The sequence below is a fragment of the Carcharodon carcharias genome, chromosome 11 (genome assembly GCF_017639515.1).
Source record: "Carcharodon carcharias isolate sCarCar2 chromosome 11, sCarCar2.pri, whole genome shotgun sequence".
Classification (NCBI taxonomy): domain Eukaryota; kingdom Metazoa; phylum Chordata; class Chondrichthyes; order Lamniformes; family Lamnidae; genus Carcharodon; species Carcharodon carcharias.
The window spans coordinates 9,106,230-9,130,124 of NC_054477.1; the positions used below are offsets into that span (position 1 = coordinate 9,106,230).

General features: G+C 49.7%; 1 protein-coding gene across 1 annotated transcript in view; it reads left to right on the plus strand.

The window, feature by feature from the left end:
- The window catches only part of LOC121283835 (autophagy-related protein 16-1-like), a 96,620-nt gene that overhangs the window by 29,695 nt on the left and 43,030 nt on the right, over window positions 1–23,895 (plus strand). Inside the window, exons 6-9 of the mRNA XM_041198613.1 lie at window positions 3,839–3,904; window positions 13,853–13,939; window positions 17,387–17,449; window positions 21,448–21,541. Of these exons, the coding sequence (XP_041054547.1) occupies window positions 3,839–3,904; window positions 13,853–13,939; window positions 17,387–17,449; window positions 21,448–21,541 (310 nt within the window). The remainder of the gene's footprint in view (window positions 1–3,838; window positions 3,905–13,852; window positions 13,940–17,386; window positions 17,450–21,447; window positions 21,542–23,895) is intronic.

Consider the following 23,895-nt stretch of genomic DNA (forward strand, 5'->3'; position numbering starts at 1 on the left):
TCCCCATCAAACACTCCCAGGACAGGTACAGCACGGGGTTAGATACAGAGTAAAGCTCCCTCTACACCGTCCCCATCAAACACTCCCAGGACAGGTACAGCACAGGGTTAGATACAGAGTAAATCTCCCTCTACACCGTCCCCATCAACACTCCCAGGACAGGTACAGCACGGGGTTAGATACAGAGTAAAGCTCCCTCTACACTGTCCTCATCAAACACTCCCAGGACAGGTACAGCACGGGGTTAGATACAGAGTAAAGCTCTCTCTACACTGTCCTCATCAAACACTCCCAGGACAGGTACAGCACGGGGTTAGATACAGAGTAAAGCTCTCTCTACACCGTCCCCATCAAACACTCCCAGGACAGGTACAGCACGGGGTTAGATACAGAGTAAAGCTCTCTCTACACTGTCCTCATCAAACACTCCCAGGACAGGTACAGCACGGGGTTAGATACAGAGTAAAGCTCCCTCTACACTGTCCCCATCAAACACTCCCAGGACAGGTACAGCACGGAGTTAGATACAGAGTAAAGCTCCCTCTACACCGTCCCCATCAAACACTCCCAGGACAGGTACAGTACGGGGTTAGATAGAAAGTAAAGCTCCCTCTATACTGTCCCCATCAAACACTCCCAGGACAGGTACAGCACGGGGTTAGATACGGAATAAAGCTCTCTCTACACTGTCCCCATCAAACACTCCCAGGACAGGTACAGCACGGGGTTAGTTTTTTGTGAAGAGTTGAATCATGTGTTTGTCTGGGAGAGATGATACAGAGTGCATCCGCAAAATCTTTTTGCAACGACAAAGTAGGGGGTTTAAACTAGATTTGCAGGGGGAGGGGAACCAGAGTGTTAGAGCAGATAGTGAGGTGGAGGAGGATAAAGGTCAAGCGGGGAATGCATATATAGACAGAAATCAAAGGTTTGTACATGAGAGAAATGTTCTCAGGTGCATCTATTTCAATGCAAGGAGTATTGTTGAAAGGCAGATGAGTTTAGGGCATGGATTGGCATGTGGGATTACGACATTATTGCTATTAGTGAGATTTGGTTGCAGGAGGGGCAGGACTGGCAGCTCAGTATTCCGGGGTTTTGTTGTTTCAGACGTGATAGAGGGGGAGGGATGAAAGGGGGAGGAGTGACATTACTAGTCAGGGTAAATATCACAGCTGTGTGTAGACAGGACAGCCTGGAGGGCTCATCTACAGAGGCCATATGGGTAGAGCTGAGGAATGGGAAAGGTGTGACCACACTAATAGAGTTATATTATAGACCGCCCAATAGTCAGAGAGAATTGGAGGAGCAAATCTGTAGAGAGATAGCAGACCAATGTAAGAAACAGAAAGTTGTGATTGTAGGAGATTTTAACTTTCCACATATTGACTGGAACTCCCATACTGTAAAAGGGCTGGATGGCTTGGAGTTTGTCAAATGTGTTCAGGAAAGTTTTCTAAATCAAATATAGAGGTGCCAACGAGAGAGGATGCAATACATGATCTCCTATTAGGGAACCAGACAGGTCAGGTGACAGACGTATGTGTAGGCAAACATTTTGGGTCCAGTGACCACAATGTCATTAGTTTTAAGTTAATTATGGATAAGGATAGGTCTGGTTCTCGAGTTGAGATTCTAAATTGGAGAAAGGCCAATTTTGTGGAAATGAGAAAGGATTTAGGAAAAGTGGATTGGGACAAGTTGTTTTCTGGCAAGGATGCGTTCAGTAAGTGGAAGGCACTCAAAGACGAAATTTTGAGAGTGCAGAGTTTGCATGTTCCTGTCAGGATTAAAGGCAAAGTTAACAGGCATAGGGAACCTTGGTTTTCAAGGGATATTGGCGATCTGGTTAAGAAGAAGAGAGAGGTGTATAGCAGGTATAGGCAACAAGGAGCAAATGAGGTACTTGTAGAGTACAGAAAATGTAAGAAAATGCTAAAGAAGGAAATCAGGAAGGCAAAAAGACATGAGGTTGCTTTGCCAGATAACGTGAAGGTAAACCTGAAGGGTTTCTACAAGTATATTAAAAGTAAAAGGATAGCAAGGGACACAATTGGTCCCCTTGAAGATCAGAGTGGTCATCTATGTGTGGAGCCTCACAAGATGGGGGAGATCTTAAACAGTTTTTTTGCATCAGTATTTACTCAGGAAACTGGCATAGGGTGTAAGGAAGGAAGGCAAACAAGCAGTAGTGTCATGGAACACATAGAGATTAAAGAGGAGGAGGTGCTTGCTGCCTTACAGCAAATTAAGATAGATAAATCCCCCGGGCCTGACATGATATTCTCTCGGACCTTGAGGGAGATTAGTGTAGAAATTGCAGGGGCCCTGGCAGAAATATTTAAAATGTCCTCAGCCACGGGTGAGGTGCCGGAGGATTGGAGGGTAGCTCAAGTTGTTCCGTTGTTTAAAAAAGGCTCCAAAAATAAATCAGGTAATTACAGGCCAGTGAGCCTGACGTCAGTAGTAGGTAAATTATTGGAAAGTGTTCTGAGGGATCGGACATACAATTATTTGGACAGCCAAGGGCTAATTAAGGATAGTCAGCATGGCTTTGTGCATGGTAGGTCATGTTTAACGAACCTTGTAGTGTTTTTCGAGGAGGTTACCAAGCAAGTAGATGAAGGAAAGGCTGTGGATGTTGTCTACATGGACTTTAGTAAGGCCTTGGACAAGGTCCCACATGGGAGGTTAGTTCAGAAGGTTCAGACACTTGGTATCCATGGAGAGGCTGTAAACTGGCTTCGAAATTGGCTGTGTGGGAGAAGACAGAGAGTGGTAGTGGATGATTGCTTCTCAGACTGGAGGTCTGTGACTAGTGGTGTGCCTCAGGGATCTGTGCTGGGACCATTGTTGTTTGTTGTCTATATCAATGGTCTGGATGATAATGTGGTAAATTGGATCAGCAAGTTTGCTGATGACACTAAGATTGGAGGTGTTGTGGACAGCGAGGAAGGCTTTCAAAGCTTGCAGAGGGATCTGGACCAACTGGAAAAATGGGCCAGAAAATGGCAGATGGAATTTAATGTGGAAAAGTGTGAGGTGTTAACTTTTGGAAGGTCAAACCAAGGTAGGACATACACAGTAAATGGTAGGGCACTGAGGAGTGCGGAGGAACAAAGGGATTTGGGAGTTCAGATACATAATTCCCTGAAAGTGGCGTCACAGATAGACAGGGTTGTAAAGAAAGCTTTTGTCATACTGGCCTTCATAAATCAAAGTATTGAGTATAGGAGTTGGGATGTTATGGTGAGGTTGTATAAGACATTGGTGAGGCCAACTTTGGAGTATTGTGTGCAGTTCTGGTCGCCTAACTACAGGAAGGATATCAGTAAGATTGAAAGAGTGCAGAGAAGATTTACGAGGATGTTGCCGGGTCTTAAGGAGTTGAGTTACAGGGAAAGATTAAACAGGTTAGGACTTTATTCCTTGGAGCGTGGAAGAATGAGAGGAGATTTGATAGAAGTTTACAAAATTATGAGGGGTATAGACAGAGTAAATGTGAGTAGGCTCTTTCCACTTAGATTAGGAAAGATAAACACAAGAGGACATGGCTTTAGGGTGAAAGGGGAAAGGTTTAGGGGGAACATTAGGGGGAACTTCTTCACTCAGAGAGTGGTGAGAGTGTGGAACGAGCTACCATCTGACATGGTAAATGCGGGCTCACTCTTAAGTTTTAACATGGATGGGAGAGGTCTGGAAAATTATGGACTAGGTGCAGGTCAATGGGACTAGCAGAATAATATTTCGGCACAGACTGGAAGGGCCGAATGGCCTGTTTTCTGTGCTGTAGTGTTCTATGGTTCTATGGTGATTTTTCTACATGTTTCTTTTCCAGGATCAAGCAGAAGAATTTAGAGAAAGATTTGGCAGTTGTTTCCACTGTGCCCATCGCAATGAACACGTGAGTGAGGGTTGTTTCAAGGGTGGGGGTGGTGGGTGGGAGGGTTTAATTTCTGCCATGCCAGTGTATGCATGTGCACGTTTGTGCGTGTGTCCGTGTATATGTGTATGTTTTTGTGTGTGTATATGTATCCTGCTGTGCGTCCCTCTCTTAATAGGATAGCACAGAAGGAGGCCATTCATCCCATCATTCACATGCCAGCTCTTTGAAAGACCTATCCAATTAGTCCCATTCTTGTTAGGTTTGTAGATTTGAGACTGGCTTGTGATTGACTAATGACCGCACAGGTGTAGACCATGATTGTGAATAGATTGGTTAAGCAACACAAGTTAGGTACATAACTCAGGCAGCAGTGTACAGCTCTCTCTGTGGCACCGTCTCTTCAAGTGTCCTGTGGACTGATGGTCTTAGATCCTGCACCTGACGTCTCGAATCGTTTCACCTTTTGGTCTCTTTTCTGGCTGTCCACCCTCTTAGGGTATATTCTATCAAAACAGCAAGTGCTGGCAAAACCCAGCAGGTCAGGCAGCATCCGAGGGGAGAGAAACAGAGTTTAACGTTTCGATTCCGTACCACTCACCTTCAGAACTGGGGGGATCTCCTCTCCTTCCGGCTCTGAAGGAGAGCCATATCGGACTCGAAACGTTAACTCTCCACGGATGCTGCCAGAGTTTTTCCAGCACTCCAGCATCGGCAGCATTTTCCTTTTAATTTGAGGGTATATCCCAATCCCTCTTTACATTTCCAGTCCACAGCCCCTCACAGGGTTTCCCTGTTCTTCTTCACAGTGCTTGCAAAAGATGCCAAAGGTCACTGTCCTGCACAGCATCTTGGAGCATTTCCCTCCTGCACCAAATTCGAAACGTGTTACAAGATATGTAGCCACGTTTGCTTTTCCAAGGCAAATAGACCGTTAATTCGCTTGTCAACATAGAAACTTGTTCCTTAAACTTCAACAAATGTTACCAAACCACAATGCTGCGTAACTGCTGTTTCAGCTTGAGGTGTCCGACAGGTCATGGTTAAGCTTGTCAAACGCTTAACTACTTTAGCTCTTATCGCGGCTTATTTAACCACATTACTTTACAATCACATCCTGACGTTTTTCAGACCAGATTAACTGCCGTACTCAACAATTTGGCTTTGGCATAAAACGTTATAAAAAGGTCATTAAAAAAAAAGACTGGGAAACCCTGAACGGTTGCTCTTCCCCACAACCCTGTGAATTTCCCTTTTCCAGTCTTTATCCGATTCCCCTTTGAAAGTCACTATTGAATCTGCTTCCACCGCCCTTTCAGGCAGAGCCTTCCAGATCACAACTCACTGCGTAAAAAAAAAATATTCTCCTTATCTTCCCTTCTGAAGATAATTGGCAAAAAAAAACCAATCTGCGTCCCCCTGGTTACCAACCCTCCTGCCACTGGGAAAGGTCTCTCCTTATTTATTCTCTCAAAACCCCCTTCATCATGTCGAATGCCTTCATTAAATCTCCTGTTAGCCTTCTCATTCCCTCTTTCTCACACACACTTGCTCCCTCATTTGTCTATGCGTACCCCAAAATTTCTCTCTCTCTTTGCCTGACCTTGTTTATTCATCTTTCTGCCCATCTTTTCCTCTCACGCAATCACAGCCTACCTCCCTTACTCATCTTTATCTTCACTCTTACATTCTTTCTCTCTCTCCTTCTCTCTCTCTCTCTCTCTCTCCCTCTTGTTCTTCCTTCCAAGGGTTCTATAAGACCATAAGACGTAGGTTCAGAAGTAGGCCATTTGGCCCATCGAGTCTGCTCCACCATTCAATGAGATCATGGCTGATCTGATAATCCTCAACTCCACTTTCCTGCCTTTTCCCCATAGCCCTTGATTCCCTTACTGATTAAAAATCTGTCTATCTCAGCCTTGAATATACTTAATGACCCAGATTCTACAGCCCTCTGTGGTAAAGAATTCCACAGATTCACTACCCTCTGAGAAAAGAAATTCCTCCTCATCTCTGTTTTAAATGGGTGAGCCCTTACTCTGAGATTATGCCCTCTGGTCTTAGACTCTCCCACAAGGGGAAACAACCTCTCAGCATCTACCCTGTCAAGCTCCCTAAGAATCTTATATGTTTCTATAAGGTCACCTCTCATTCTTCTAAACTCCAATGAGTACAGACCCAACCTAATCAACCTCTCCTCAGAAGAAAATCCCTCCATACCTATGATCAACCTAGTGAACCTTCTCTGGACTGCCTCCAATGCCAGTATATCTTTCCTTAGATAAGGGGAGCAAAACTATTCACAGTATTCTAGGTGTGGTCTAACTAGTGCCTTGTATAATTTTAGCAAGACTTCCCTATTTTTATACTCCATTCCATTGGAAATAAAGGCCAACATTCCATTTGCCTTCCCTATTACCTGTTGAATCTGTGTGCTAGCTTTTTGTGATTCATGCATGAGGACCCCCAAATCCCTCTGTGCTGCAGCTTTCTGCAGTCTTTCTCCATTTAAATAATATTCAGCTCCTCTATTCTTCCTGCCAAAGTGCATAACCTCACATTTTCACACATTATATTCCATCTGCCCAGTTTTTGCCCATTCACTTAACCTGTCCGTATCCGTCTGTAGACTCCTTGTGTCTTCCCACCTATTTTTGTGTCATCTGCAGATTTGGCGATAGTACATTCACTTCCCTCATCCAAATCATTAATATTTCTTTTTGGTGCCTCTCTCTCTCTCTCCTTCTCTCTCTCTCTCCTTCTCTCTCTCTCTCCTTCCCTCTCTCCCTCCCTCTCTCTCTCACTACCGCCATAACCCACCACAACCCCCCTCCCCCTCTCTCCCCCCTCTCTCTCTCCCTCCTCTCTCTCTCCCTCCCCCCTCTCTCTCTCTCTCTCCCTCCTCTCTCACTCTCCCTCCCCCCTCTCTCTCTCTCCCTCCCCCCTCTCTCTCTCTCCCTCCCCCCTCTCTCTCTCTCCCTCCCCCCTCTCTCTCTCTCCCTCCTCTCTCTCTCCCTCCCCCCTCTCTCTCTCCCTCCCCCCTCTCTCCCTCCCTCCCTCCCCCTCTCTCCCTCCCTCCCTCCCCCTCTCTCCCTCCCTCCCTCCCCCTCTCTCTCTCTCTCCCTCCCCCCTCTCTCTCTCTCCCTCCCCCCTCTCTCTCTCTCCCTCCCCCCTCTCTCTCTCCCTCCTCTCTCTCTCCCTCCCCCCTCTCTCTCTCTCCCTCCCTCCCTCCCCCTCTCTCCCTCCCTCCCTCCCCCTCTCTCCCTCCCTCCCTCCCCCTCTCTCCCTCCCTCCCTCCCCCTCTCTGCCTCTCCCTCCCCCTCTCTGCTTCTCCCTCCCCCTCTCTGCCTCTCCCTCCCCCTCTCTGCCTCTCCCTCCCCCTCTCTGCCTCTCCCTCCCCCTCTCTGCTTCTCCCTCCCCCTCTCTGCCTCTCCCTCCCCCTCTCTGCCTCTCCCTCCCCCTCTCTGCCTCTCCCTCCCCCTCTCTGCTTCTCCCTCCCCCTCTCTGCCTCTCCCTCCCCCTCTCTGCCTCTCCCTCCCCCTCTCTGCCTCTCCCTCCCCCTCTCTGCCTCTCCCTCCCCCTCTCTGCCTCTCCCTCCCCCTCTCTGCCTCTCCCTCCACCATCTCTGCCTCTCCCTCCCCCTCTCTGCCTCTCCCTCCCCCTCTCTGCCTCTCCCTCCCCCTCTCTGCCTCTCCCTCCCCCTCTCTGCCTCTCCCTCCCCCTCTCTCCCTCCCTCCCTCCCCCTCTCTCCCTCCCTCCCTCCCCCTCTCTCCCTCCCTCCCTCCCCCTCTCTGCCTCTCCCTCCACCATCTCTGCCTCTCCCTCCCCCTCTCTGCCTCTCCCTCCCCCTCTCTGCCTCTCCCTCCCCCTCTCTGCCTCTCCCTCCCCCTCTCTGCCTCTCCCTCCCCCTCTCTCCCTCCCTCCCTCCCCCTCTCTCCCTCCCTCCCTCCCCCTCTCTCCCTCCCTCCCTCCCCCTCTCTCCCTCCCTCCCTCCCCCTCTCTCCCTCCCTCCCTCCCCCTCTCTCCTTCCCTCCCCCTCTCTCGCTCCCTCCCCCTCTCTGCCTCTCCCTCCCCCTCTCTGCCTCTCCCTCCCCCTCTCTGCCTCTCCCTCCCCCTCTCTGCCTCTCCCTCCACCATCTCTGCCTCTCCCTCCCCCTCTCTGCCTCTCCCTCCCCCTCTCTGCCTCTCCCTCCACCATCTCTGCCTCTCCCTCCCCCTCTCTGCCTCTCCCTCCCCCTCTCTGCCTCTCCCTCCCCCTCTCTGCCTCTCCCTCCCCCTCTCTGCCTCTCCCTCCCCCTCTCTGCCTCTCCCTCCCCCTCTCTGCTTCTCCCTCCCCCTCTCTGCCTCTCCCTCCCCCTCTCTGCCTCTCCCTCCCCCTCTCTGCCTCTCCCTCCCCCTCTCTGCCTCTCCCTCCCCCTCTCTCCCTCCCTCCCTCCCCCTCTCTCCCTCCCTCCCTCCCCCTCTCTCCCTCCCTCCCTCCCCCTCTCTCCCTCCCTCCCTCCCCCTCTCTCCCTCCCTCCCTCCCCCTCTCTCCTTCCCTCCCCCTCTCTCGCTCCCTCCCCCTCTCTGCCTCTCCCTCCCCCTCTCTGCCTCTCCCTCCCCCTCTCTGCCTCTCCCTCCCCCTCTCTGCCTCTCCCTCCACCATCTCTGCCTCTCCCTCCCCCTCTCTGCCTCTCCCTCCCCCTCTCTGCCTCTCCCTCCACCATCTCTGCCTCTCCCTCCCCCTCTCTGCCTCTCCCTCCCCCTCTCTGCCTCTCCCTCCACCATCTCTGCCTCTCCCTCCCCCTCTCTGCCTCTCCCTCCCCCTCTCTGCCTCTCCCTCCCCCTCTCTGCCTCTCCCTCCCCCTCTCTGCCTCTCCCTCCCCCTCTCTGCCTCTCCCTCCCCCTCTCTGCCTCTCCCTCCCCCTCTCTGCCTCTCCCTCCCCCTCTCTGCTCTCCCTCCCCCTCTCTGCCTCTCCCTCCCCCTCTCTGCCTCTCCCTCCCCCTCTCTGCCTCTCCCTCCCCCTCTCTGCCTCTCCCTCCCCCTCTCTGCCTCTCCCTCCCCCTCTCTGCCTCTCCCTCCCCCTCTCTGCCTCTCCCTCCCCCTCTCTGCCTCTCCCTCCCCCTCTCTGCCTCTCCCTCCCCCTCTCTGCCTCTCCCTCCCCCTCTCTGCCTCTCCCTCCCCCTCTCTGCCTCTCCCTCCCCCTCTCTGCCTCTCCCTCCCCCTCTCTGCCTCTCCCTCCCCCTCTCTGCCTCTCCCTCCCCCTCTCTGCCTCTCCCTCCCCCTCTCTGCCTCTCCCTCCCCCTCTCTGCCTCTCCCTCCCCCTCTCTGCCTCTCCCTCCCCCTCTCTGCCTCTCCCTCCCCCTCTCTGCCTCTCCCTCCCCCTCTCTGCCTCTCCCTCCCCCTCTCTGCCTCTCCCTCCCCCTCTCTGCCTCTCCCTCCCCCTCTCTGCCTCTCCCTCCCCCTCTCTGCCTCTCCCTCCCCCTCTCTGCCTCTCCCTCCCCCTCTCTGCCTCTCCCTCCCCCTCTCTGCCTCTCCCTCCCCCTCTCTGCCTCTCCCTCCCCCTCTCTGCCTCTCCCTCCCCCTCTCTGCCTCTCCCTCCCCCTCTCTGCCTCTCCCTCCCCCTCTCTGCCTCTCCCTCCCCCTCTCTGCCTCTCCCTCCCCCTCTCTGCCTCTCCCTCCCCCTCTCTGCCTCTCCCTCCCCCTCTCTGCCTCTCCCTCCCCCTCTCTGCCTCTCCCTCCCCCTCTCTGCCTCTCCCTCCCCCTCTCTGCCTCTCCCTCCCCCTCTCTGCCTCTCCCTCCCCCTCTCTGCCTCTCCCTCCCCCTCTCTGCCTCTCCCTCCCCCTCTCTGCCTCTCCCTCCCCCTCTCTGCCTCTCCCTCCCCCTCTCTGCCTCTCCCTCCCCCTCTCTGCCTCTCCCTCCCCCTCTCTGCCTCTCCCTCCCCCTCTCTGCCTCTCCCTCCCCCTCTCTGCCTCTCCCTCCCCCTCTCTGCCTCTCCCTCCCCCTCTCTGCCTCTCCCTCCCCCTCTCTGCCTCTCCCTCCACCATCTCTGCCTCTCCCTCCCCCTCTCTGCCTCTCCCTCCCCCTCTCTGCCTCTCCCTCCCCCTCTCTGCCTCTCCCTCCCCCTCTCTGCCTCTCCCTCCCCCTCTCTGCCTCTCCCTCCCCCTCTCTGCCTCTCCCTCCACCATCTCTGCCTCTCCCTCCACCATCTCTGCCTCTCCCTCCACCATCTCTGCCTCTCCCTCCACCATCTCTGCCTCTCCCTCCACCATCTCTGCCTCTCCCTCCACCATCTCTCTCTCCCATCAGCTGATTGCCCAAACACTTACCCTGAAAAGACACTCTATCTCTGAACCCTGAACAATGTCACTTTTGCAGCCCCCACACAGATGTATTTATTTTATTCTTCAGTGATTTGAACAGCACTACAGGCTAAACCCATGATCCAGGAGAACTTGTTTGCAGTCTTGGCACAGAGACAGACTCTGTCCGGTCCACAGCCTCTGACATGATTCTATACAGGGATTTGCTCAGCAGCATCACCAACAGGCTCTGAGAGGTACAGCAGCCACCAGCCACGCACCAAACAAACTAACTGGAATGGCCAAAAGATGACATAGGGCGTAGGGACAGGAGGAGGCTATTCAGCCCTTTGAACCTGTTCAATTATACCAAGGCTGACCTCCATCTCACCTCCATGAGTAAATTAATTGATTTATGGGAAGATGGTGGGGTAATGGTGATGTCACTGGACTAGTAACCCACAGGCCCAGGCTAATTCTTCAGGGACACAGGTTCAAACCCCACCTTGGCGGCTGGTGGAATTTAAATTCAATTAATAAATCTGGAATATAAAGGCTAGCCTCAGTAATGGTGACCGTGAAACTATCATCGATTGTTGTAAAAACCCATTGGCTTGATAGAGGTATTCAAAATCATGAGGGGTGTGGTCAGAATCGGTAGGGGGAAACTGTTTCCAGTGGTGGAGGGATTGAGAACCAGAGAACCCAGATTTAAAGTAGTTGGTAAAAGAAGCAATGGAGACATGAGGAAAAGCTCCTTCAGGCAACGGGTGGTTAGGATCTGGAACACACTGCCTGAGCGTTTGGTGGAGGTAGGTTTAATCGAAGCTTTCAAGAGGGAATTGGATTATTATCTGAAAAGGAGGAATGTGCCGGGTTACGGGGAGATGGCCGGGGAGTGGCACTGAGCGAATTGCTCATTTGGGCATCCAGTGCAGACAAGATGGGCTGAATGGTCTCCTTCTGCACTGTAACAATTTTGTGATTCTAATATCCTTTAGGGAAGGAAATCTGCTGTCCTTACCCGGTCTGGCCTGCATGTGACTCCAGACCCACAGCAATGTGGTTGACTCTTAACTGCCCCCTGAAATGGCCTAGCAAGCCACTCAGTTCTAGGGCATTTAGGGATGGGCAACAAATGCTGGCCTTGCCAGTGATACTCACATCCCATAAAAGAATGAAGAAGAAAAAATTGAGTTACTGAGTGACCTTATTGGCTCCATTTAATTAAAGAGTCATTTACGGCTCAGAACGAGGCAATTGAGTGCAAAATAATCCAAGCTGACTCTCCCAATGCAGTACTGAGGGAACACTGCACTATCAGAGGGTCAGTACTGAGAGAACACTGCACTATCAGAGGGTCAGTGCTGAGGGGGTGCTGCATTGTCAGAGGGTCAGTACTGAGGGAGGGCTGCATTGTCGGAGGGTTAGTACAGTGGGAGCACTGCATTGCTAGAGGGTCAATACTAAGGGAACACTGCACTGTTGGAGGGTCAGTACTGAGGGAGTGCTGCATTGTTGGAGGATGAGTCTTGAGGGAGTGTGGCAGTCTCAGAAGGTCAGTACTGAGGGAGTGCTGCACTGTCGGAGGATCAGTACAGAGGGAGTGTTGCACTGTCGGAGGATCAGTACAGAGGGAGTGTTGCACTGTCAGAGGGTCAGTACAGAGGGAGTGTTGCACTGTCAGAGGGTCAGTACAGAGGGAGTGTTGCACTGTCAGAGGGTCAGTACAGAGGGAGTGTTGCACTGTCAGAGGGTCAGTACAGAGGGAGTGTTGCACTGTCAGAGGGTCAGTACAGAGGGAGTGTTGCACTGTCAGAGGGTCAGTACAGAGGGAGTGTTGCACTGTCAGAGGGTCAGTACAGAGGGAGTGTTGCACTGTCAGAGGGTCAGTACAGAGGGAGTGTTGCACTGTCAGAGGGTCAGTACAGAGGGAGTGTTGCACTGTCAGAGGGTCAGTACAGAGGGAGTGTTGCACTGTCAGAGGGTCAGTACAGAGGGAGTGTTGCACTGTCAGAGGGTCAGTACAGAGGGAGTGTTGCACTGTCAGAGGGTCAGTACAGAGGGAGTGTTGCACTGTCAGAGGGTCAGTACAGAGGGAGTGTTGCACTGTCAGAGGGTCAGTACAGAGGGAGTGTTGCACTGTCAGAGGGTCAGTACAGAGGGAGTGTTGCACTGTCAGAGGGTCAGTACAGAGGGAGTGTTGCACTGTCAGAGGGTCAGTACAGAGGGAGTGTTGCACTGTCAGAGGGTCAGTACAGAGGGAGTGCTGCCCTGTCAGAAATGCCTCCTTGGAGACGAGACGTTAAACTGAGGCCCCATCTGCCCTCTTAGGTCAATATAAGGATTCCGTGGTCACTATTTTGGAGAGGAGCAGTTGAGTTCCCCCCCCGGTGTCCTGGTCAGTATTTATCCTTGAATCAACATCGCAAAAAATGGATTGTCTGGCCCTTATCACATTGCGGTTCATGGGACCTTGCTGTGTGTAAATTGGCTGCCAGGTTTCCTACTTTACAACAGTGTCTGCACTTCGAAAGCACTCCATCCCAAAGTGCTTCACAGACAATCTCCTGAGGTTGCATAAGGTGCTATAGAAACAAATATAGGTCTTTCCACTTTTCCCAGTGGAACTCTGATTGGGATTATTTTAATCAGTTGGTTTGTTTCATTTCTTCAAGGTTGAGAGGACCATTATTACACGGTTAATCGAGTTAAAATTCCCCTTGCGTCCCAGTTGGGTACGTCCCTTGCCTGGTTAGATTGTGAGTTCCGCAGACCTGAGAGATGCCCCCTTTGCCTTCAGGGCTGAGATCAGATGGTTCTGATCCAACGTTAAGCATTTATGAATCTCCGCTGGATGGCGAAGTGTTGCTGGGCGGGGGGGGGGGCCATTCTCTTGGTGCGGGGCACAGTCTGTGCGTAATGCCTCCCATTTGGTATTATTCCAATCTTGGGATGCGGGCACCGCTGACAGGAGAAGCACTTACTGCCCTTCCCTGAGAAGGTGGTGGTGGGCATACCACCTGTGCCCAAGCTGAGTGCCTCCCTAGGTCACTTCCGAGGGCAGTTAAGAGCCAACTACCTTGGTGTGGGACTGGAGTCAAATAATAGGCCAGACCGGGTAAGGATGACAGGGTTCCTCCATTTTAAATGTTTTCATGAACCAGTCGGGTGTTTATAACAGTGGACAGCGCAGAAGAAGGAGTATATTAACCCTGTACGCCTGGTAACACCGGCCCTGTGCACAGTGCAGAATAAGGAATTTATTAACTCTTTACTCCTGATAACCAGCCCCTGTGTATAATACAGAATAATGGTACATTAACCCTTTACTCCGATAACACTGCCCCTGTCGACAGTGCAGTGTTGCTGGAAAATGACATTCTGTTGAAGCTTTTCATCTTGCACTCATCAGGACAATCACAAGGACACTAATGTCCAGAAAAGCAGCAACTTTATACGGGATGATAAGAGACATTAGACACTCTTTTCTCATACAGTATAAGGTTGTTGTTCCCCCTGACATTGGTGTTCTTGCCCTGATGATGATGATGATTGTCCTGATGAGTGCAAGATGAAAAGCTTCAACAGAATACCTTTTTTCAGCAACACTCAAGTGCAGAATCAGTTAGCTCCTCATTCGAAACTGATTTTGCTGCTTAATATGCTCTTGGTTTATTTTTTTAGAGATGTCTTTCGCCAAGTGCAAGAACTGTCAACCGAGGAATCCAGACACCAGGAGACCAAGAGCTTCAAACCATTTCGGAATTTAAGGTAAATGTGGGATCTCCCTGTGCGGTGTTTGGCCAGGCCAGGCTGAGCGGTGGAGTTGGGAAAGTGCCCGAGGTTGGTACTGATCCAGGTTATGGCAGAGCTGGCCCCGCATTGAGTTCTGGGGATGGGGGCTGGGAGAAGGGTTTTGGCCATGTTTCCGATGGAAGAAATCGGAGTTGGTGGGGGAGGGGCAGTTCAGCCTTTCAAATCTGCTCCACCTTTCAACAAGGTCATGGCTGATCTTCTAGCTCAACCTCTGTCATGTTCTGCAAACCCCTTAGAGCCTAGAAATCTATCGCTCTGTCTCGAGTATACTCAACAACTGAGAACCCACAGCGCTCGGGTAGAGAATTCCGAAGATTCACCTCCCTCCAAGGTGAAGAAATTTCTCCTCCTTTCAGTCCTAACTGATCAACGGCCGATGCTGAGACTGTGACCCCTGTGCTCTAGATTCCCCAACCAGGGGAAATAACACCCCAGCATCTACCCTGTCAAATCCGCTCAGAATTTTATATGTTTCATTGGAATCGCCTCTCGTTCTCCTAAACTCCAGTGACCTGCTGTGTCTCAGCATGAGGGGTTCAGCAGTGATTGACCCCCTCCTTTGGACACCTGAGTGGAGACTCTAGCAGGCATGAAGAGTGAATCTGCCCCTCCCAAAGGTCACATGTCCAAAGGAGGGGGTCAATCACTGCTGAGCTCCTCATGCTGAGACACAGCAGGTCATCGATATTTACTCGAGTTTAGGAGAACGAGAGGCGATTCCTATGAAACATATAAAATTCACATGTCATAAGGATATAAGGGACATGGATGGAGTTGGGATACATATCAGCCATGATCTCATTGAATGCCAGGACAAGCTTGAGGGGCTAATTGGCTGCCTCCTGTTCCTTGCCTCCTTACTATAAGGATCGGAGGCACCCCATCCACAACCTTAAACATTCACTCCTTCCACCAGCAGCAGTGTGCACCATCTACAAGATGTACTGCAGAAACTCACCAAGACTCCTTGGACAGCACCTTCCAAACCCACGACCTCTGCCACCTAGAAGGACAAAGGGCAGTAGATGCATGGGAACACCACCATCTGCAAATACCCCTCCAAGCCATACATCATCCTGACTTAAAAATATATCGGCCGTTCCTTCACTGTCACTGGGTCAAAATCCTGGAACTCCCTCCCTAACAGCACTGTGGGTGTACCTACACCACATGGACTGCAGCGGTTCAAAAAGGCAGCTCACCACCACCTTCCCAAGGGCAACTAGGGATGGGCAATAAATGCTGGCCCAGCCAGCGAAGCCCACATTCCATGAACAAATAGAAAATCTGCTGTCAGACCTGTCAAGTGATGTCTCTATTGCCTTTTGACATTTTTAATTCTTTCCTAAGTTGTTGGCAATGCTGGCATTTATTGCCCATTTCTAGTTGCCCTTCAAGAAGGTGGCAACGCATTACTGAGACAACTTAGCTTCTCTTCTCATCTGACTGGTTATATTATGAGGATAGGTTGCATAAACCTGTCTTGTACATCCTTGAGTTTAAAAGGTTGAGGGGTGATCTGGGTGAGGCAGTTAAAGTGATTTAAGGGTTTTGATGAGTTAGATAGGACAGAAACTATTTTCTCTGGAGAGTGGAGTCTAGAAAAAGAGGGGCACAACCTTAAAATTAGAGCCAGACCAGCAGGAGTGAGATCAGGAAGCACTTCTTCACAGAAAGGGTAGCAGAAAACTGGAACTCTCTCTCCAGTATCCAGGTTTGGGCTGACAAGTGGCAGTAACATTTGCGCCACACAATTGCCAGGCAATGACCATCTCCAATAGGAGAGTATCTAACCATCGCCCCCTTGACATTCAATGGCATTACCATCACCGAATCCCCCACTATCAGCATCCTGGGGGTTACCATTGACCAGAAACTGAACTGGACTAGCCATATAAATACTGTGGCTACAAGAGCAGGTCAGAGGCTAGGAATCCTGCAGCGAGTAACTCACTTCCTGACTCCCCAAAGCCTGTCCACCATCTACAAGGCACAAGCCAGGAGTATGATGGAATACTCCCCACTTGCCTGGATGAGTGCAGCTCCCACAACACTCAAGAAGCTTGACACATCCAGGACGAAGCAGTGCCCTTGATTGGCACCACATCCACAAACATTCACTCCCTCCACCACACACTGGCAACAGAGCGTACCATCCGCAAGATGTACTGCAGGAACTCACCAAGGCTCCATCGACAGCACTTTCCAAACTCACGACCATTACCATCTAGAAAGACAAGGTCAGCAGACACATGGGAACACCACCACCTACAATTCCCCTCCAAGTGACACACCAAACTGATGTAGAACTACAATGCTGTTCCTTCATTGTCGCTAGATCAAAATGCCGGAACTCCCCCCGCAACTCCCCCCATCCCCCAACAGCACTGTAGGTGTACCTACACCACATGGACTGCAGCGGTTCAAGTAGGTGGCTCACCACCACCTTCTCAAGGGTAATTAGGGATGGGCAATAAATGCTGGCCCAGCCAGTGATGCCCACATCCTGTCAATGAATAAAATGAATTGATTGTGGATGCTGGTTGTCAGTTGGAGTTTTCAAGATGGACATTGCTAGATTTTTATTGAGCAAAGGGGGGCTTGTGGGGGATGATGCTAAGGTGGGTGTACGGAGCCTCGAGACAGATCAGTCATGATCTCATTGAATGGTGGCAGAACAGGCTAAAGGGGGTGAATGGCCTCCCTTGTTCCATTGTTCCCATCAGCACACTATACATGATTGAGACATACCCACTGACTGGATACTGTCCACGGGGGCAGGTACAAGGGGTGGGGGCTTCCGCAAGCTGTGGTGTTGTAACTATGGTGTTCCTCTATCACCAAGACAACGAGAGGCAGAGACAAAACTGCTACATGGGTGAAGGAAAGAGTATAAAGATTTTACAAGTCAGAGGCAACTGGACCTGTTTGGCTCTCACACCTTTGTCAGTATTTGCAGGGAGGGCTCCCAGCGATGTGACTATGCTTTGACATGAGGTGCGTGAGAGGGTGTTAATAATTATGGGGGAGAGGTTTCCCTGAGTCCCTGGGTTTCAATATTCGCAAACTGGCCTCAGAAATGAGTCAATATTTGCAGAGGTCCCTGGAATTCCACTGTTAAGTTCAAGGCTTTGGCAGTGTCTGTGACATGGACAGGTATTGTGAACCCAGGACATCTTGACATTGGGCCATGTGACCTTGATGCCAGGCCATGTGACTTTGACATTGGAAAGTTGTCCTTGATGTTGGGCCGTGTGAACCTATTGCTGGGGCCTGTTCAGTTGGACATCAGGCCTGAGTACCTGATGGATGAGCACGGTGGGTCTTCCTCCTCAAAGCTTCAGCCGTTCTTACTAAAACCAGTCTTCATCAGCCACAAATCTTCCTTTTGTTTTTATTTAGGTCAGCCTCCCTCAGTCTTTCAACCCAGCCCAGATTTCTCCAATCCTTTAAAGGCCTCTTAAGGTAAGTTCTGTTTTGCCATATTGAAAGTTCCTGGGCGGCTGATTTCCAACTTTGTAACCTCTATGGTCTGCCCCTCCAAGCTGCTTGCTGAAACATCTGTGTTCCATTTAGGGAGGAGCACAGGGTAGATTCCAGTTGTTGGACCACGTCTTTGAGTAGCTGGGCCACTCAGGGTTGGTTGTGAACTTGTTCACGATGTCAACCTACTCCACCTCCAACCTTCAAAGCTCCCCTAAGTCATCTTCCACACCACAACTTGACATGTGGTCTAAGCTTTCTCTTTCCTCAACTATTGCTTAACTGTTGTTGATTCACCCTGGGATATTATGTAGTTATTACAGACACCGAAACAGGCCATTCGGCCCTACTGGTCCATAGTGTTTATGCTTCACACGAGCCTCCTCCCACCCCGCTTCATCTCCCCTGTCAACATATTCTTCTATTTCTTTCCGCCTCATGTGCTTATCTCACTTCCCCTTAAATGCATCTATGCCAATCGCCTCAACTATTCCCTGTGGGAGCGAGTTCCATATTCTCACCGCTCTCCTGGTAAAGAAATTTCTCCTAAATTCCCAATTGGATTTATAAGTGACTATCTTAAACTGATGACCCTGAGCTTTGGACTCTCCAACAAGTGGAAAAAGGCCTCTCCACATCTACACTATTGAATCCCTTCAAATCTTGAAGATTTCTACCTGGTCACCCCTCAGCCTCCTCTTTGCGAGAGAAAAGAGCTCCAACCTGTTCAATCTTTCCTGAATGATATAACCTCTTGAGTTCTGGCACCATCTTTGTAAACCTGTTTTGCACCTTCTCCAGTGCCTCTATACCTTTTGGTAATATGAAGACCAGGACTGTGTACAGTAACTCCCAGGTGTGGTCCAACCATGCCTCAATACAAGTTCAACATCCCTTTTCTGCTTTGGAATTCTAGTCCTTTCGAAAAGTGATGCTCACTCTCTGTTTTCTGGTTTATAGTCAGCTTCCTATTCATTCTGCTGGTCAATCAAGACTCTGCCTTTTCTGACCTTAGTCATGTATCTATCAAAGGGTTCCTTCTCGATCTACTACAAGACCCTAGTCTACCCTTTCTGTCACTTCTTCAGAGAATCCAATGAGGTTAGTCAAACGAGACCTTCCCTTCAGGAATCTATGCTGACTGCTCTTTGACCTGTTTCCTTGTCCATGTGGGCAGTCTGTCACATGGGCTGATTTGACAGCAGGACCTCATAGACAAACCCAATCCTCTTGGCAGCCTATTCCCACACAAGTGTACCTTCCAAAGGGGGATTGTTGGATTGGGATCGGGAATGCGGACCTGGGCATTTTGATGATTCATTTCCAATCTTGTCCGTGGAATACCCTGGACAACTGTTGTTCCCTTAACAAAACAATGCATTTTGGTTGCAGGGGTGCAGGAGCAAAGAGAGATCTGGGGGTGGTTTGGGGGGGCGGGGTGCAGGGGGGTTAGTGATGTATACAAAGATGGAAGAACAAGTTGAGAGGCCTGTTAAAAATACAGTCAGAACCTCTGGTTTTATAAATAGAGTATGAAAGTAGGGAAGTTCTGCTGAACCTTTTATAAATCACTAGTTTGGCCATAAATAGAAAATTGAGTCTAATTCTGGCTGCCAAATTTTAGGAAGGATGTCAGTGTTATCGTGATCTCAAGCCGGATGCTAACAGTTTTCTTGATAATGGGTTTATTCACAGAATGCAGCTTTACATCTCTCTGCCTCCTACCCACTGTCACAGCAGCCTCTCTTTATAAGTGCTCTAGATACTTAATTACATTATGCTCTTCACTTGTGTATCTTAAGAATATAATTAACATACAATTAACAGCCAAGGCCTTGAAGAGAGTGCAGAGATTTACTAGGATGGTACCGGGGATGAGGGCTTCAATGATAAGGATATGTTGGAGAAGCTGGATTTGTTCTCCTGAGAGCAGAAGGCTAAGGGGAAATTTAATATAATTGTTTTTAAATCATTAAGGACTTTGATGGAAGAAATAAGGAGAAACTGTTTCTGGTGGTGGGGTGAGTCGGTAACCAGAGGGACACAGATTCAAGAGAATCGGGAAAAGAACCAGAGGGGAAGATGAGGAGAATTTTTTTCTACGGAGGGAGTTGTTGTGATCTGGAAGGCGCTGCCTGAAAGGATGGTGGGAAGAGAGTTGGCAAGTGGGACTAATTGGCTATCTCTTTTTAAAGAGCAGGCAGAGGCACGATGGGCTGAATGGCCTTTTCCTAGTGCTGCAAGATGTTATAATAATGCTTCCTTGACTCAGCACAGAGCATGGACGGCACCTTGGATCTGGCTGGTGTGTGTGTGTGTGTCAGTAACACGGCCTTTAAGATTTAAGCGGAAATGGGGAGCTGTCATCGGTGCTGGGAGACAAGATTTTGGCCTGGATTAACGACAGTAATTTGCATTTATACAGCGCTTTTAATGTAGTAACGTATCCCAAGGCACTTCATAGGAAACTCCATTCAGCAAAGCTTTTAACACTGATCCACATAAGGAGATGTGAGGCCAGGTGATGAGAAGCTTGGGCAGAGAGGTAGATTTTAAGTGTCTCAGTTGAGGCTCAGTGGTTGCAATCTCCCCTCAGAGCCACAAGATTCCAGCGTCAAGCCTCATCCCAGGACTGCAGCACAAACGATAAGGCTGACATTCCAGTGCAGCACTGAGGGTGTGCTCCACTGTTGGAGGTGCCGTGTTTCAGATACATTGTTAAACTGAGGGCCTATCTGTCTGCTTGAGTAAATGTAAAAGTTTCCATGGCACTATGTCAACCACCCCCCCATGTCCTAATCAATACTTATCCCTTAATTTAACATCGTTAGCATCGCCCAAACAGATGATCTGTCATTGTCACATTTCTGGGAGCTTGCTGTGCACACATTGGCCGCTGCGTGTCTGACATTACAACAGGGACTACACATCATTGGCTGTAAACTGCTTTGAGGTGTCTCGTGGTTGTGAAAAGCGCAATATAAATGCAAGGAATAACTTGAAGTAGAAAAGTGAAGCAGAGAGGTTTAGAGGGAATTCTCAGCGGAATGTGGCTGATTGAAAGTATAAACATTCCAACAACATACATTTTGTTTCATCATTCAACTTTGGTGTGTTTATATTCAAACTATGTTCAGTGGAAAAAAAAAACACATTGTGTGTTAGTCTCTATATGACCAAGCTGTCAAAGTAAATTAATTTGCCTATTTGGAGGGAACTGTCTTTCTAATTGGCTGACTTTCCATCTTATTCATTTAACTTATTTATTAACTGTTGTATGTTGCCCACTCCCTCATTTCTATGTCTCCAGTTACCCTGTTTGCCTCCCCATCATTTCTATCTAGTCTGCAGTCAAGACAGGCTGAATTTAACCTTACTTACACACGTGTGTCTGTGTGTCTGTGTAACTGTATGTGCGCCTGTGTGCATGTGTCTGACTGTAACTGTGTGGGTGTTTCTGTGTGTTTGGCTGTGTCTTTGTGTGTGATGTGTCTGTGCACGTGCATGTGTCTGACAATCTGTGTGTGACTATGTGTCTTTGCCTGTGTGCCTCTGTGTTTGTGTCTCTCTCTGTTTCTTTCTCTCTGCCTGTGTGTGTGTGTGTCTGCCTGTGCACATCGTCTGTGTCTGTGTTTGTGTGTTTGCATGCATGTGTTTGTGTGTGTGTGTGCACATATGCATCCTTGTGTGTGTGTGTTTGTGTGTGCGTGCATGTGTGTGCATCTGTGTGTGTGTTTGTTTGTGTGTGTGTGCACGCGTGTGCATCCATGTTTGTGTGCGTGCACCTGTGTGTTTGTGTGTGTGTCCGTGCGTATCCATCTGTGTGTGTGCGTGCACCTGTGTGTTTGTGTGTGTGTGTCTGTGCATGTGCCTCTGTGTGTGCGCGCGTGCGTGTATTTGTGTGTGTGCATGAGCACGTGTGCGTGTGTGTGTGTGTGTGTGTGTGTTTGTGTGTGCTCTCTTCTTCTGAATTCCAACAGGAAACGGTCAAGTCCATCTTTCAGCGACTTCGATTGCAGCCCAACCTCCTTCCGTTCAGTTGCAAGAGTTCCAGCCAGAGTGCGGCACAGTTTGGTAAGTGACCGTTAAACTGTTCACTGTGAATGCAATCTGGAGAACAGTAGGAAGGGAGGGGGGGTCTCTCTGCTGCCTCAGTTAGCAGTGTCAGTGTGAACATGACCCGTTCACCATTAACCGGGTGCCATCTATCAGGCTTGTGTCTACTCGGTGGGTAGCACTCTCTTACCTCCGAGTCACAGGGTTGTGAGTTCAAGTCCCCCTTCCAGAGAGATCAGGAAAAACTGCAGCTCTGAGGGAAAGCATAATTATAACAAAAACAGATTATCACGTTGCTGATTGTGGAATCTTGCTGTGCGTAAATTAGCTGCTGTGTTTCCTACATTCCAACAGTGACTACAGTTCAAAATTACTTTTTTTAAATTCATTCACTGGATATGGGCTTCACTGGCTGGGCCAGCATTCATTGCCCATCCCTAATTGCCCCTTGAGAAGGTGGTGGTGGTGAGCTGCCTTCTTGAACCGCTGCAGTCCATGTGGTGTAGGTACACCCACAGTGCTGTTAGGAAGGGAGTTCCAGGATTTTGACCCAGTGACAGTGAAGGAACGGCGATATATTTCCAAGTCAGGATGGGGAGTGACTTGGAGGGGAACTTCCAGCTGGTGGTGTTCCCATCTATCTGCTGCCCTTGTCCTAGGTGGTAGTGGTCGTGGGTTGAGAAAGTGTTGCCTAAGGAGCCTTGGTGAATTCCTGCAATGCATCTTGTAGACAGTACACACTGCTACCACTGCACGTCGGTGGTGGAGGGAGTGAATGTTTGTGGATGGGGTGCCAATCAAGCGGGGCTGCTTTGTCCTGGATGGTGTTGAGCCTCAATGATTGTAAAGTGATTTGGGATGCTTGGAGGCTGGAAAAGGCAGTATAGAAAACAGAGATTTTTTTTTCCAACAGCACTATTCTAATTATTGTTCTACCAGGGGTCAGTCCTGATATTTTTACTCCCAATCTTTGTGTCTTGTTGCAGCATTGAATGTGGCATTGAACCATATCAATTAGGGGGGCATCCAAGTTTATTCCCACGCCTGGGTTTGTCACAATTTGACCTCAGCATCCTCGTCCAGCTAGAGGTAACATCGCCCAAGTGCCTCTCTCGATCGACGTTGAGCGATGCCCATGTGTGCTCAGTGAGTGCGAGTGTGAAGCCCCCCATGGCCAGCCAGCCTGCCTAGGAAGCGTGGACAGGGGAGTGACTTACCCAGGTGACCCTACAGAGAAGTGCTGCAGTCGCGCTCTCACGAGAAGAGGAGAGAAATTCAGAAAAGAGACACGACACAGAAGGAGGCCATTCGGCCCATCGTGCCTGTGCCAGCTCTTTGAAAAGAGCAATCCAATTAATCCCACTCCCTCCCACCTACCCTTCGTCCTAGCAATGTTGTTGTTCCTTTTCAAGTTTTTAATTTATTCAATAAAAATCTAGTCTCAGTAATAATGATCAGGTAACTACCAGACTGTTGTCAAAACCCCTCACTAATGTCCTTTAGGGAAGGAAATCTGCCTTCCTTAGCCCAGTCTGGTCTACATGTAACTCCAGGCCCACAGCAATATGGTTGATTCTGAACTGCCCCCTGAAATGGCCGAGCAAGTCAATCAGTTGTGTATAAAGGTCTCACCACCATCTTCTCAACGGCAACCACTGACGCAGAGTAAATTACCAGCGAGGCTCACATCCTGTGAATGAATTAAAATATCCAGTCCCATTTTCAAATTTACTGTTGATTCTGCTTCCAACCCTCCTTCAGGAGCGTATTCCAGATCACAACTGTGTTTCTCCAAGAAGAAAATCCTCATCTCTCCCTCTGATTCTCTTGCCGATTCTCTTCAATCTTGTGTCCCTCTGGCTACCGACCCTCCTGCCACTGGAAACAGTTCCTCCTTATTTACTCTCTCAAAACCATTTGTCATTTTGAGCACCTCTATCAAATCTCCCCCTTAACTTTCTCTGCTCCAAAGAGAACAATCCCGCCTTCTCCAGCCCCTCCACGTTAACTGAAGTCCCTCACCCGTGCGGAACCGCTCTGGTAAATGTCCTCCGCGCCCTCTCCAAGGACTTTGCATCCTTCCTAAAGCGTAGGATTTACGCTGGGCACAGAACTGGACACCATTCTCCAGTTGAGGCCTAGTCAGCGTTTGTCGTCGTTTCCCTGCCATTGGTATTCTTGTGTTTGTCCTGATGAGTGCAGGGTGAAAAGTTTCAACAAAATTTCTTTTTTCAACAATAATCTGTGTTTTATAAAGGTTTAGCATGGCTTTCTTGCTTTTGTGCTCTATGCCTCTGGTTTATAAAGCTCTGAATCCCATATGCCTTATTCTCATCCTTCCTGCTAATTTCAATGGTTTGTGCACATATACC